Source organism: Egretta garzetta, unplaced genomic scaffold (genome assembly GCF_000687185.1).
Source record: "Egretta garzetta isolate BGI_Z169 unplaced genomic scaffold, ASM68718v1 scaffold363, whole genome shotgun sequence".
In the NCBI taxonomy this organism is placed as follows: Eukaryota; Metazoa; Chordata; class Aves; order Pelecaniformes; family Ardeidae; genus Egretta; species Egretta garzetta.
The window spans coordinates 301,341-316,774 of record NW_009259039.1 but is presented as its reverse complement, the minus strand read 5'-3'; the positions used below and the strand labels follow the sequence as shown (position 1 = coordinate 316,774).

Sequence of the window (15,434 nt, the reverse complement as noted above, 5' to 3'; positions counted from 1 at the left end):
AGTTTTGTGGAACAAGTAAGAGCTACTCCAAACCTTAAGACTTTTTAAGGTATAACTACCAAAACTCTGTCTCACTGGGAATAGGCAGAGATGGATTGCAACCTAGGAAAACTAAAACTTTAATCTTAGTCAGGAAAAAAGGACACATAGTAACACTTACAGGACAACTTGATATGGCCTCTTTTGTTATTAATAATAACCTTCTTCACGGAGAAGGAAAAGGCATGAAACAGGAATGAAAGCCTGTTGAGGGGTCAAGAACATGAAGAGGTAAGATTTGGATGGCTCTGCTTTCTAGAACAGTGAGCTAAGATACATACGTTTGATGCAGAAAATCCTGGAACTCCTAAAAAATAATTTCAAGATCATAACAACTGACTGCCTCTACCATGGCAGGCTCCGTCACTAGTGGGCCCCTCCTGCTTCATACTGAGAAAAAGCTCAACTCAAAGCATGACATGCTGCCTGGCCACAGAACCAAGAATGTTGCTCACCCTTTGGGTCTGTTCCTCCTCCAGGAACAGAAGGTACAATACTTCATGTTTATATCCAAAAGTAATATAATACTATTTTATATATATATGAAGATGTTCTTAACTATGAAAAACTGCCTACAAGGCACCTCATAAAATATGAAATATAAACACTGAAAGCAGTGCTGTCAAAAGAACCCAAACAAAAAGAATTCCAGGAATGCAATAAGCCATTTTCCAAAGCAGTTGAGAGGTACAATAACAATGGGGACGTGCCAATTTACATATTCATGAAGCAAGTATGAGGGAGAACAAGGCGCAAGCGCAACCTCTCCAGATCTTTAGATGGGTAAAATAATTCCTCAGTCTCATTGACAGCATACATATGTATCTTGAATATAAATACATCCATGGACTACTATTCAAAGACAGAGTATTGGGTTGCCCAACTAACTGATTATCATTGCATCACGCCTGTTTTTCCCTACGTTTTCCAAAGCAAGTGAACAGTATTGATGCATCCAGCACAGTTCCTATGTGACTGCAGATACATTATTTACAAAGAATGTGTGTATACAACATTACATTAAAAAGCTACATTAAGAGAAACCTATTGAAGCCACAAAGTCAAGCACATAAAGATTAGAAAAAGCCACAACTAAGGATATGTCTGTAGCATTGATCTGCCACCCCACCCACATACTGTCTTCAATTACAAAAACAAACATTATTTTTTCCCACAGCATTTATCTAATGTGCACAGGAGGTACAGCAGTCACTTAAGAAGCAGCTACTCAGCACTGTGTTTTCCTTTATATTGTTCAGTGTGTAGCCCATGGATTGGTGTACTGAAATCCTTCCTTGAAACACACCATTATTAACTTCTTCTTGAGCTTTATTTATTGTGCTTATCACAGTAACATTTAGGTGCTTCACCATCTTAATTTACTTTGTCAACACCACAGGAAAAGTGAGCATTCCGCTGATTTCCCATATAGGCAAGGGAAACCTGGAGATAAATGTTAAAGAAGGAGTTCTAGATGCCACATTTGGGAGACCATGATTTCTCAGTTGCTGATGCTGCTCCAATTTATTTTATTTGTCAATGCAAGTATTCACCACTTTCACAAAGCTGATCTTAGTATCACAAGTTTGGGCCCTCAGAAAATGCAAAAATGTGCAATTAAAGGCACGGTCCAATTTAAATCACTGGACTAACACTTTTCTTCCAGCAACGTTCTGCTTCAATACACAAATTCCTGTAACCACAAAGAAGGCATCCCACAAATTGTCCTCTCCTTCGCTATGTTTCAAGTTAGGTTTCCAAGGCAGAACACTCTATACTTCAGGGAGGCTCAGGAAAAAGTAGCATGTGATCAAGTAACTTAAAATGTAGTATCTGAAAACGAATACACAACTAAGGAGTCAAAAATGCAAATTTGTTTTTGCCAATTTCTCATGTTTGGGTATTTGCTGTTGCTACTCATAATAGTATTTTATCCTTACATTTGCAGATAATCAAAAGCAAAATTCATCACTTTGGCATCTAAGTAACGCATGCATGACACTGGTGGAATAGCGCATGAGGGTCAGAACAGTTTCATCTGCTTTACAGACCTTTGACACTTGAGCTGACAGCTAAGTATCAGCAGCACTGGGTCAGCAGCCTCTATATGGACCAGCACTTAGGGTGAACAGGCTCCACTGTCAGCAAATATTTGTGTAACCAACTGGCAGAAGAATGTTTTTCTGCAGAAGAGAAAAGCTCTGGAAGGTTTGATTCCACTCAGCAACTACTGCATGCAGCTTGCTTTGCCCCAGTTTCTCACTGCCCACTCCCCCTCCATAGGATTCATCCTCCTAGATAATACCTGTGCTTCCCCTTCCTTTCTGTCCCACTTTCATTCTATTCTCCTTATTTTTCTAGTTCATTTCCAAACTACAGATTTCTCCTACTGTCAAGTAGCCTTTTTGCCTGCAATTTTGAATACCACTCTAGCCACTCAGGTTCCTGCCTTGCCTCCAAACTTGTTTTCCATTTGAGGCTCCCTGTTCAGTTTCCATTTTTTCCCAAGGAAGTTTCAACACACACCCATGTTCCCACTGGTTTCTAGCTCCAATTTCCTTCATGAGGGATGCAATTGCTTATCTAGCAAGAGTTTCACTGCAATCACATCCCGCTACCATTTCTTGTTCCAGCACGTCTGCAAAGCACACTGCCTTCACACCAGATCTTCTCCCACTGACACCACAGTTCCCAGTCCCAAACCAATTTCACTCTTCTTGTCCCCACTACAGTTAAATGGAGTGATTTACCCCATTCAGATCCTTGTGTCAGTGAGAGGAGATATAACTAAACACAAAATAAAATCTCCATTTTAAATTGTGTGCTCAGACCAAACTGTAGCCCATTCCACAACAGACAAGGCCACAACATCAGAAGCCCGTTTTTTGCATAATACAGGCGTATGTTTTAAATGTTTTAGCTGTGAAGCTTAAACAAGCCTGTAAGATGCTTAACAGACTATTTTTTGAAAGGGTAGTACCTTGGGACAAATTTATGTCTACTTTCACAGGTATAACAAGCAAAAGCCACTTCAGCCAAACTGAGTTCCTGTTCCAAGCTAGTTCTTCCAAAAACATCCTTACAAATCGAGGGGAAAAAAAATATTTTTGCCTTGGAGTGCCCTCTTTCCACTGAATCACTACGCAGAAGATTTCCAAAACTCCCCAAAAAAGACATTTAAGATTTAAGGGGTGCCATGTGTGTGTGTATATTAATAAAAATTGTAAGCAATAAAAATCTGTTTTATAATGGAAAGTTTTGGCCCATTAAGATGGGTGATATGAGACCCATCCACAATGTCAAAAAACATCTCATATTTTATCAGATACAGTATGTCACTTAAGAACAGAATCAGTATTAAAACCCAAGATTTCCTTGCCCAAACTAAGCAAAGTATCAGCTTTGTATCAGTGTCACCTTCCTGGCAAACAGGTGAAACCACCTTTTGTTTTGTTTCAGACATAAGAGAGAAAGCAAGCAATATGTTCTTCTCACTGGAAAGCAAGGATGAAGGCATTACAGATTAGGACATCTCATCCATTTACCATCTTGAGGGTCTGAAATTATACTTTTAAATAAATCCTGACTTTCACAGGAAGTAAACATGATGTCAGTACATCAGCAATTTCAGCAGTTAGGTCACCCATTCAGATGTCAAAGCATAAACCAAGCAAATCAAGTTAGAAACACTGGCCTTAGTACATAGAAGCAAGCAGCCAGCAATCTAGTCATAGGCATAAATCAAGACTCCTACTTACTACGGTGCCTTAGACAAATCTGTTCACTTTCCTATGTATCATTTCTGCATTGGGAAACATGGCAAACATTGCACTCATACTACAATAATATTATTGAGGATTTAATCTGTGTTTTCAAAAAGCCCTAAAATTTAATAATATTATTTGGGGACTACTGAGTAAAACAGTTATACAACTGAAAAAAAAATCTGTGATCTCAATCTCCAAAAACTAACTACTACTGATAGACCAGACTCTTCTGTACCAAAACAACATATACATTTATATTCCATCAGGGTAAATTGATAAATTTCATAAAATACTGTTTGAACAAATGCTCCCAATGTAGCAAAAACAGACTAAAAAAACACTAATGGCCATAATTCCCTTGAGCGCCAAATTTAATTCATTCTAATTTATTTAAGTAATGTTTCTACCAAAAATTAAAGCCTCAGATGATTCTCAGCTGGGTGGTCTAAGCAGCTTCAAGAGCTAATTGAAAAATGAAGTCAGTAATTTTTATTGGGGGTGGGGGAAAGCAAGAGAATTAATTCATTAATTCAAGACCTTTGCAGTACTATTTGGAGCATAAAAAGAAACTTGGAAGAAGCAGCTTGACTTTTCACACTAGATTCACAAAGGGATTTTGGCACTTTTCACAGTAAGCATTTGGTGGTGGTAGAGATACTCTTTCATCTCATCATTCAAGGACAGTTACTTGGATATGGAATCCAAATATTGACAGTCATTAGGCTACACAGTCTTCCTCAGTTGGTCTCTGTCTGTTCATATCAATCTGGTTTGTGTTACATAAAGCAAATATCTACTAGGTCAAAGATTAAAATGTTACTTCTCTAAGGTCAGGGCATGAACCTGGGAAGAAATACACTTTGTTTTCCATGACTTCCTCCACCTAAGACAGAAGTTGCAAGAGAAGTCTCTTACACCCAGGAAAATGCCTCAAACTCCAAATTCTATACACTGCCAGCTCTTCTCTCCATGTGATGGATCAATAAAGTCCTGAGAAGGCTCATGGGAGATGGGCAAGGGCGATGTGCTTATGAAGTTCTGGGAAGAATGTGGAACATGACTGACCACACCTGTGGCAAAGCAAGCTGACTTTATGCTATGACAAAGGGGACTGGAAGGTGGCTTTTAAGATAAGGGGTTGTAAGAGTTAGGGGGATTGGCTGACTCTCAGTTGCATCTATCAGCCGGTTGTGTAAATGTTTGTCCAGGAGAGCAGCAAGAGCACGGATGTCGTTCTGAGATAACTAGACCAGCATGGGGGCATGTATACAAGGTTCAGCCAAACCTACAGTATAAAAACTGAACAACTACCCAAAAGAGCTTTGAAGAGCAATGGGCTTGAGCTGGCTTAAACCCCCTTATGGCTTCCCAGTGACCAGGGATGCCCAGTATTGTGGTGGTGAGTGTATCAGAGACACCAATAATGAGAATCAGATTTGTATTGTGATCCAACAGCTCTGTCTATGCTACTTATTTATTTCTAATCCTAGACTACTTCTTAAACAATAAATAGTTTTATATTCTGAACAACTAAAGGGAACGCTTACATAACTTTTTACAAACAACTTCCTCTTCTGTTCTTGCAAAAACTTAACATAAAAGGAAATCCCCCCCTGCTGAAGTTCCACAGCATTGTACCAACGCAACAAGACAATAGGCTGGATACCTAGAAGACACTTTCAAATCAAGTTCTTATTACTCAAGGGAGGTATTTATTGATCTTCTGACTGCTATGTTTCCTTGCCAGATCTAATTCTTCTTTAGACAGAAACCGCCAAGAAACAGGATTTGATAGCATGGATTTTGAGAATATTATTTCAGTGATGTTACATTACAACTATTACTGTAAGCAAAACCATCTACCCTATTTATTGTGTCAGCACAGCCCTTGCCCCTTCTCAGCTAAAAAAAACATGAGAGAACACTGGCGTATTTAGTCTTTTTATCTGACCCCTTGCCAAAATGGATCAAATCACTAGCCTGTCTCTTCCAGTATCTGTTCTTTCACTATGATAGTACTGGGCATGTTCAATTCTCCAATATTTCTACCTATATCATGCAGCATCGTGTGTCTGAAACAGAGGGAATTCCATGTTAAGCACACAGTGCAAGTATTTCACTGTATTACTTTTTCACTTTAGCTTAGAAAGGAGCACGTTCCTCTCCCCTCTCTTTCATGAAAATATATTCCTAGGGTCTGGAAGCCAAATTCTTCACTGGTACAATTTCACTGAAAGGAAAAAGAAATTAAAACAGAAGCATGGCCTCTCAGAAAAATTAAAAAAAAAAACAAAACCACATTTTACTCGCAGATGCGTTGAGATGAGTAACAAGCACAGCAAGACAGTCCCCAGTTCAATACTTGCACTATATGGAAGTACAGAGCAAGAAAACCTTACTGTACGATAGAAAAAGCATTCTATTAGTGAAAGCAATTAAGCAGTTAATTAGTGTAATTCTAGCAGGGTTTCTCTGACAACATGAGCAGAATACCTTTGTTCTCGGGTATTCTACTCATGTTGTCAGAACACATATAACACATTCTGCTTATCAAAGCTTGCTTGAAATTCTGACAATTACAAAGGCAATTTGAAACTCCGCATCACACTTTTAATCTTAAAATGGACTGTACCTTTAAGCAGATATAGAAATCATGGAAGCTCTTCCATTCAAAGAACAATCATAAAAAGGACACCATGACAGATTTTTGTGATGTTGTAAATGTTAACTATTTACAACACAGGGAAATAAAAAATAAGCAATAGTTTCATTAGTGACGCTTTTTTATTTTGATTCTCCTTTTCATTCCAGTCTTTTCATGCAGCAAAGGGCAGATCTAAAAGCAAAGTGTAATTCTTGAAAATGGTATTTCGTCACATTTTATAGACAAACTTTATAAGAGTAAGAAAATAAGAGGACTCATCCACAGCCACCGGCACTCCTAGAACTCTGTATCAGTCAAAACACAGGTCTGCACACTGGAAGATCCATCTCAACACTGAACAAAGTTCCAGTCTCTCTCATATTCACAGTCACTGAGGATCAATCAACTGCTCATAATTCACAAATTGGTAACAAACTAGAGTTGGTAGAGAAAACCAAAGCTATTGTCATTGCTTAAAGAACAGGTAATAGAGTACTCTAATCACAAATCTAGTAAATAAAGCAAGCATAGTTGTCAGTTTCATAAGGTAAGTTTTTCATATCAGTATTTGTGGTATTGATACTTGTGGTATCTCCTAATCTCTCACACCCCAACACACACACTTTGCCCTCCTGATTTAAGTGCTGCAGCACCCTATTGTTTGTGCAGTCATATTCTCACCTGCCTTGGAGGACCAATGCACCGTTAAAAAACACCCTCCACCAAAGAGAGGCTGATTTGGTTTAAAACTACACCAGTATGCAGACCTGGTTCACAATACAACTGCTCAGACAACCGTGCCAGCATAGCTTGCTTAAGTGACACAGCACTGGAACAGGGATTTTTGGAAAAGTGACACAGAAACCTCCAGCCAGTTAAAGACTGTCTTGTGAAATGATTTCCATTTCTTGACTGTGATATATGAAAATACCTCTTTCATCTTGCCTTTGTCTTTTGTACATTGTTTTTCCCCCAGATGGCCATTCCTGAGAATTCTTACAACAGTTAAAAATCTGGCAATGCTTTCTGGCATTTTCAGATATGATGACATGTACTTATGTTCAAGTCTGATTTTCCTGGCTCACTGTTCTAGAACACGTGCAAATGAAAAACTTCAGTCCTTAACATAGCCTTCTGAAATGACCATAATGAAATATTTCCATGCAGAAACATTCCTACCTCTCCACCTTCCAAAGGTGGCTTTGGACTGAGCCTTATCTGCCACTGATGACATACTGACATTTACTGAAGAAAAAGAATGATTTTGAGATGATCAGATTTATTGTTAGCCTTTGTTATTTAGCATCAGCTTGAGATAACAGATGATCATTCATGTAAGAAGAGAAATCACTGACAGTAAGGAAGAAAACTGCAAAGACACACAGGGTCACAGAGTATAAATTCTTTCTTCCTATATGCATCATAAGAAAGTTGTGTTTGGTGTAACAGTTCTGAAAGAAAACAATTCTTCCTAAAACAAGTGGCAGCTGTTGAAATGCACTGTTAGTAAAATATGTTTCTATGATAAAAAAGCTAATGTTTGAATCCCTGTTTTTTTCTACTAGAGATGTGTTTGTCTGAGATATCTAATGTCAAGGTGGTCACTCACCTCTAAACATGGCTACCGTTCCAGAATCCCCTCCATATAGTCCATAACTGCCTCCTAGTAATGCTTATGGCTCAGTAAGGTTTAACATCAATCAGGCTGGCAAGCGATCAGTTTCCACGGTGAAAGAACATCAGGAACAGTTTCAAGTGATTCTGAGCCCAGCACTTTCAACAACACAAAATTCACTTCATGTCTAACCACCTTCCAGTCCTTTGCATACAATGGAGCTTTTTCTCCAGCTCTCACTATTGAGTTACGAACCAATTTCCCAACTCTGCAGAGGAAGCAATGGCTGCTCTGGCTTTTGCTAGTAACAGGAAACAAGCCAGCTCTGCAGTGCTCAACAAGACACCTTGCCAAGGCCACTTGCCTCTGCTCCGTCACTCCCAGAGCCACTACTGCACACCACAGGAAAAGCTCTTACAGTAAGGTGCACTGCTGGACTAACAAGTGCCAGGGAACCACTGAAACAGTCCCTATTGTGTGATAGAAGAGAGTCTTCAGGTGACTTAAAGATGATTCAAATATATTAAGAGTTTTGGTATTTTGATATAGTGACTGTTTCGTAGATGTAAAAGTGCTCTCTTATCATGGATCTAGCTCACACAGTGTTTTCCTTACCATTACACTGAAAACACAGGAATTTGTTATCCAACCCTTACCCTTTTTTCCCCAACTTTCTATACCTTACAGAAATCTTTAAACTATCCTGATTCCTCCATGTATATTTCCAGTGCTATCTAACCCAGTGTGAGAAAAAAAAAAATCAAATATCACAACTACTTGTTACTAGTTCAAGACCAAATTAGAAATGAAGGACAGATCATATGAAACAAAAAACAGATTTTGCAAGATTAAAGATTTAAATGAAATAGTGACTAATATTGCAATTTTCAGGCCCACACAGGGAACCCAGATGCCTAAACCAGCACACCAGCAACCTTCATGAAGTTAAAAGATTCTATCTTCTAAATTCTTCCTCTGCAGAAAAAATGAAGATATCGGTTCCCAGATGTCATCCATCTGACTCAAGAAAAGCCAGCTGACCATGCATAAAGTATTACTGTTTAAGAACAGATTACTATTATGTCCTTTTTATTCCTCACCTAGGCTGATCGCTTGCTTTTACATTCCCAAAGGAAAAGCCAAGAAAGCCTTACAAGAAGTTCACACTTTGTTTTATGCTTTAGGACACTCCAATTCCACTCATTCCAGCATCTCTAATAGTTGAAAGTTCATTAAAGCAACTTCCCTTAAAACTATTTTCCTTCATGGGACAGTATCAGAAAATACAGAGATTCCGAAAACTACAATAAAGGAACTAGTAAGCTGCTGGCTCAGTGATCTCCAACTTCTGCTATTCTGGTAGCAAAGAATTTTAATAAAGTTGTTCTTGTATATAATTTTAATGAGGGAAAGATCCAAATTTCCCTAGCCCATTCTTCACAAATGAACAGTTCTTGAACTGTGTTTCCCTAAAGGTAAGGTGTGTAGTCTGTGGGGAAGATTACAGCTACATCCTAGACATGGGTGAGAAGAAAACAGTGCTCTACTATTCAGAAAGAGAAGACAACCAATGAATTTTCTCTCTTGTCTCTTGTCCACTATGTCTCAGCATGCTTATTCCCTACAGGCTTCCTCCACCTCCACCCCCATCCCACCCCACACTCCTGCTTGCAAGCTTTAATTTGCCTAGTTTCAAATTCCCCATGCCTGTTGTATCACTGCGCTAACAAACCCAGACAAATAGTTTAAAATTACATGTTTTAACAGGACACACTGTTAAGACTTCATATGTGTGTCTGAAAACATCATGCAGAGTTTTGTTAAAGTACCTGCTATATATTTCAAATGAATATAGGAATTACCAAACTAGATTAGGCAACTAGCCATTTAATTTCGTAATCCAGTGCTTTCCTTAGAGCAGTAAATACCAGACACTTCAAAGAAACACACACACACGCAAAAAATCCTAAAGCTGACACTATCAAGCATCCCAACCATAAGAAAATCCTTCTGTTTTCAAGTATGCATTGAAGCTACATAAATACAAGCCATTCCCCAAAAGAGCAACCCCATTCTCCCCTGCCCTCAAGTACTAGAGCTAGCAATTGTGTGACCACAAAATGGGTTGATGCAGCAAGCTATTCCAACAGAAAACTGTTAATTATTTGGGCGGAGTTAGTGTTGCATTGGATTAGCCAACTCAACTCACACAAATGCCAGATCCTGCAAACAAGCAGAGAATTTGGTCAACCTTTTTTTGAATTAGATTAGTTTAGCTACAACATGAAAGCAAGCCAAGAGAGACATGAAATCCTTATACAAGGCAAACAGCAACAGCAAGGCTGGAAAGGGACAAGAGGAACACAGCTGCTCCATTCTGCAGTAAATCATACTTGACTGTTTTAGCTTCAGGAATTTAGTTCTTAAGAAACTTAGGCTACAGCCACACCATAGAATGAGACAGTTCAAATCAGAACGTCTGCAGTGTCACCCTCCGCTTTTTTCCATACATGTATTCCTGTCCATTCCTGTGCACCTACGTTGTACGCGTCTGACTCAGTAACCATTTCGGCAGGTTCAGCCCACCAAAGAAGCAGAAAAATATTGTTTTATGCAGATGGACTTTTCCATTACTTTAACTCAGCTTTTGCCTTGGAGATCTACAGAGTACTACTGCCAGTGTGCAAATGAAACAGTAATGCATGGCTCGGGTAAGCAGGCATTTACTTAAATAAGGCATAAACCATAGTTATTTTCAAAAACTATTTGTTGAGCTTAAACTATTTCCAAAACAGTTTAAGCATAAATCAGTTTAAGAGTTTCCTTCTAAACTTAAAGGGAAAACTTCAATTCTACAACTCTTAACTTGCATTTACAATAATTTTGGGACTCATGCTGTGTTGAGGCACCAAACATGGATTTTCAGCTGCATGCAGGTTCATCACGTGGCCAGTAGTACTGGGGCTGTGAGGGGTGCTTGGGATGCTGGGTCATCCCAAGTTTCAGCTGCAGAAGAAAAGAAACCAGCAGGGACTGCTGGAGCTACACTGTTGGCTTGCCTGGGAATCCAGTCACTCTTCTGTGTCCACTGACCAAAACAAGTCTACGCCTCCCTCTCCCTTTGGCGACATCAGATACATGGCAAGTCTTATCATTCTCTGACATACACAGATTTTGTAAGAGTCTCAGCTTTCCACATCTGTCTTTGGCTCTGGGCTTCAGTGATACTTACATCAGTGTGCTCTACTGTCAATTACTGTTCCACATAATTGGTGGAAGGACCAGTTTTCAATTTTGGTAAATACCCCACTGTTCTGCTCAATTTTTCTAAGTTTAGAATTGTCTTTTCCGCTCTACCTCTGTGAGGTAAATAATTTCAAGCTTTTTCATGTCCTATACTGAATTTTTGGTCTCTGAAGTCTTCAGCCATTTTCCTGACAACCAGCAAGTCCACAAAGTATCACTGATTATATCATCTACAGAAATACCACATTTTTGAAGTTTTAAATAGCATCCTGTACTTTGAAACTTGACTTTGTAAAGTTAACATTCTTTTAACAATTTACTTAAGAAATTGTCTAGGTTTTAAAAGACAAAAAAAACCTCTAATCACAAGTATGAGTATATGAAAACCTAACTATTACTTCCTCTAATACTATGTATTACCGTCAGAGTTTGAGCCCTGTTTTGCTAAGCTTTCAACAAAAGTAACAGTAGAACTGGAAGCAAAAGCAGGTTATTATCCACTGAAGATACATCCCCTTCATCAACTCCTCTATGTTGTCCAAAATTTTACTCAACCTGGACCCCTCCCACAAAACAGTAGATAACAGAATGCATTACCTCCTGGATTTTGTTCCAGGGCACCTTTTCCTAGGCCAACTGAGCACTTAACAAAGAAAATGAAACACAAAGTTTTTGTTTCTGTCCTCCACCAGAAATCTGTAGCAAAAAATATGGGCAAGCACTAGGAAAAAGAAAACTGAAAAATTAAGAGTGAAGATTTTTCATCCCTCTCCAACAGAAAGAGTTGTTTGATATAAGGCAACTCACACACACACCCCGCAAAAAAACACAATTAGCCAGTCCAGATTATGTATAAGGAAATTTCTATCTGCACACTTTCACCATTTTTATCTCTATGTCACTTGTTTTCAAAAGGTCAGTTATTTACATAGTTTTGAATGAAGACTTTGTTGGAAAATAAAATCCTTTTTTGCATTCTCTTCCTAATAATTTCCTTAATTTTTCTCATTCTTCAGTATTAGCTTTCCAACTCGCATACTTTTATCTTTTCTTCTTGCAATAGATGCAGCATTAGGAGGCATTAAATGGAAGAAGAAAGGCCCACTGTTCATGATTGCCATATTTAATTCCCCCAAAACAGGCAGAAGACAGGAAAGAAGAAAAGATCAACAAGAAATAAAAATAATATTGAAATGCTGAAGGACCAATTATGCGTCTTAGAGGCTACAGCTACAGTCCAGGATGGCTGCCTTTGCAGAACACGCTGTCCAAAGGACAGCATGCTCAGAGCAGTAAGATGTTCAGACTTTCTGACAAGAAGTTGCCTTTATTTGAAGACACCCTACAGAATTTCAAGTCTCTGATAAAAATAAAAGACATCTCAGAATAAAAGACAAAAATACAGAAATAAAAGTTTAGTAATAACAGAATCAAAAATCCTGTTGCCCCATGCACGTGTTTTATGCTTGACTGATTCACGTTACAAGTAAGGTACAAATTCTGACCAAAGTTCTTCCCCAGAGTCAGTTTTAAGATTTCCTTCCTATATAGATTCCCCAAAAACAAGGCATAAGATCACATGGCAGCCCTCTTCTTCAGGGCTGAGGGTACTTCTGTATTTTCTTCCCACACAGAACTATTCTAATACAACTTTCAGAAATTTAATTCTTCCCTGGATCTCCAGTGACATTATTTTGACTAATATACAACTACCTGAAAGGAGGCTGAAGCAAGGTGGGGGTCAGTCCCTTCTCCCTGGTAACGGGTGCGCTAGGGCAGTTGCACTAGGGCAGGTTTAGGTTGGACATTAGGAAAAATTTCTTCACAGAAAGGGTTGTCAAGCATTGGTACGGGCTGCTCAGGGAAGTGGTCAAGTCCCCATCCCTGGAGGCATTTAAAAGACGGGTAGATGAGGTGCTTAGGGACATGGTTTAGTGGTGAGATGGCAGGGATAGATTAACGGTTGGACTTCATGGTCTTAAACGTCTTTTCCAACCTAAATGATTCTATGATTTTATGGGGAAGAGAAATGGAAGAGGTAAAGGTACAAAACAACACTGCAGTCTCTTACCTTTAGGAAATCCAAGTTAAAAAGTTGAAAGGAAAAATTGTTACACAGCTTGACATTGGTAGTATTAATATTCTTCCTATAATATAAGCTTACTATCTACAGAATCATTTTACTTAACATTTCTAACACACCTTAATGTCTTGCTTTTCTTTTTTTAATCGCCACAGAAAAATAAAAAGCCCAACTGGAAAAAGGAACAGAAATCTTACAATTTAGTTTAAAACACTGTAAGTTCTAGTAATAGTTCAAATTTTTCTGATGCACGTACTTTGTTTTTCAGCCCCGTTCTTTGGCATATATGTAACTACACATCCATACAGAAGCATGCTTTAGTTATATCACATTATTACCTCTAGCTCCACGACAATTTGTACCATCCATTGAAAATCCCTTTTAGTGTATTTCAAATGTGTTTGCTATCTTGGGAGTCAAAACACAAACAGAAAAAGTCCCCCTGAAACTCTTAAATGTGACCCATGAACTTCAAGCACCTATGCAAAAATGAAATTCCATAATTTCTTGTTAATTCAGAGGTCCTATAGTCCTTAGCCTGGAATCAACATACTAAAGCAACCCTCCTCTCTGTTCTAAAGAGGGAAGGCAAAAATAGTTCTAATGTGAATTAGCAAAGTTAATTATATTTGATTATAACAATAAATGCTAAAGAATGTGACATCATATACATCTACCTCATTTAGATGATGTATGGTACTCTGGCACACATGGAATTCATTATTAAACAGTACAGATGCTCCATTTTATAATCTTTTTCCAAGTACCCTTTCAGCACATTCCCAGCCTTAGCTCATTCTCACCAAGATTTCCATCTTCAATGGTCAGCACCACTTCATCCATCACCAAGGCCCGGAAATCTAAATCTTCTTCACAGCACTTGGCCTTCAGTGCTCTCAGTATCTCCTGCTGAGGGTAATCTTCTCTGATGCGACGGTCTGTTAAGAACCACAGCCTGGGAGCAACTGAACTGCACATCTTGGACTTGTCTTGCAACCTTCAAGGCTTCCTTTCAATGGAACTTCTAGATGGTGGAGAAGACAAGACTCTGTTAGAGAACATAGGCTCCTATCTTCATGTTCCCCACTGTACCAAGTCCTACTCCCTCTGCACAAGTCAGTCCTTTTCAACAGAGTGCAACTTCCAACCTCCAAGTGGGAAAGAAATGTCTACGCCTAATCTGCAACAGAAGTAACAACAACAGAAACAAATCCATTTACATTCAATGGAAAGTAAATGCTAAAAATCAGGTCTTGGTCCCCATCCTTTTCATCCACAAGAAGCACACGCTTGACATAACTACTGGTATTAGCATTCCCCTTTCTTGACAGTACTAAGAGGCATGCCAAAGACTGAAAACATTTTGAATGGCAAACTCTGAAGGCCGGAATTTCAACTTCACGATTGGGATAATTCCTTACAACTGGAAATAACTCAGTCCCTCTCCTAGGCACTGCTAAAACACGAGTGACAGACTCAATTTATCCCTTTTCACTATGTATGGAAGGTAACACTGTGTGCCACATTCTTTATGTTAAAAAGCAGTCCAGAAGAAAGGAAGAAATCCATTAACACAGATTTTTCCACATACGTATTTCAAGACTGTTTTGCTCTTACAAATACTTCACATCTACTGCGAAATATATTTAGTATTATCCAGAATATATTAATGGAAGACCAATGAACAAGGAGCATCAACAAAATGTTAAAAATCCCAAACATTAATACATATAACCTAAAGCAAAATCAAGGTTTGAATCTCAGTGCTAGCCCTTTCTTGCACCAAAATGAAAAAAAAAAAAAAAAAACCAAACAAAAAAAAAAAAAACCAAACACCTTTATACATAAACAGCACTAATTAATTCAGCACCAAAAACAGAAAAACCAGTTAAAATTTAAGAATGTCAATAGTGTTAGAAGTGATAACAGCAAGGTACTGCTCCTTTTGCTATGAATACAGAGGACTTGGACTATTTTTTACTATATGCTAAAATATTTTAAAAGCTGTAAAACAATTACAGGGACATCAATAGACTACTC

The 15,434-nt window shown here is 38.5% G+C and overlaps 1 protein-coding gene across 1 annotated transcript in view; it reads right to left on the bottom strand.

The window, feature by feature from the left end:
- Positions 1-14,372, bottom strand: part of RIMKLB (ribosomal modification protein rimK like family member B) — a 37,693-nt gene extending 23,321 nt beyond the window's left edge. Inside the window, exon 1 of the mRNA XM_009634943.2 lies at positions 14,198-14,372. Coding sequence (XP_009633238.1) covers positions 14,198-14,372 — 175 coding nt within the window. The remainder of the gene's footprint in view (positions 1-14,197) is intronic.
- Positions 14,373-15,434: the final 1,062 nt, after the last annotated feature.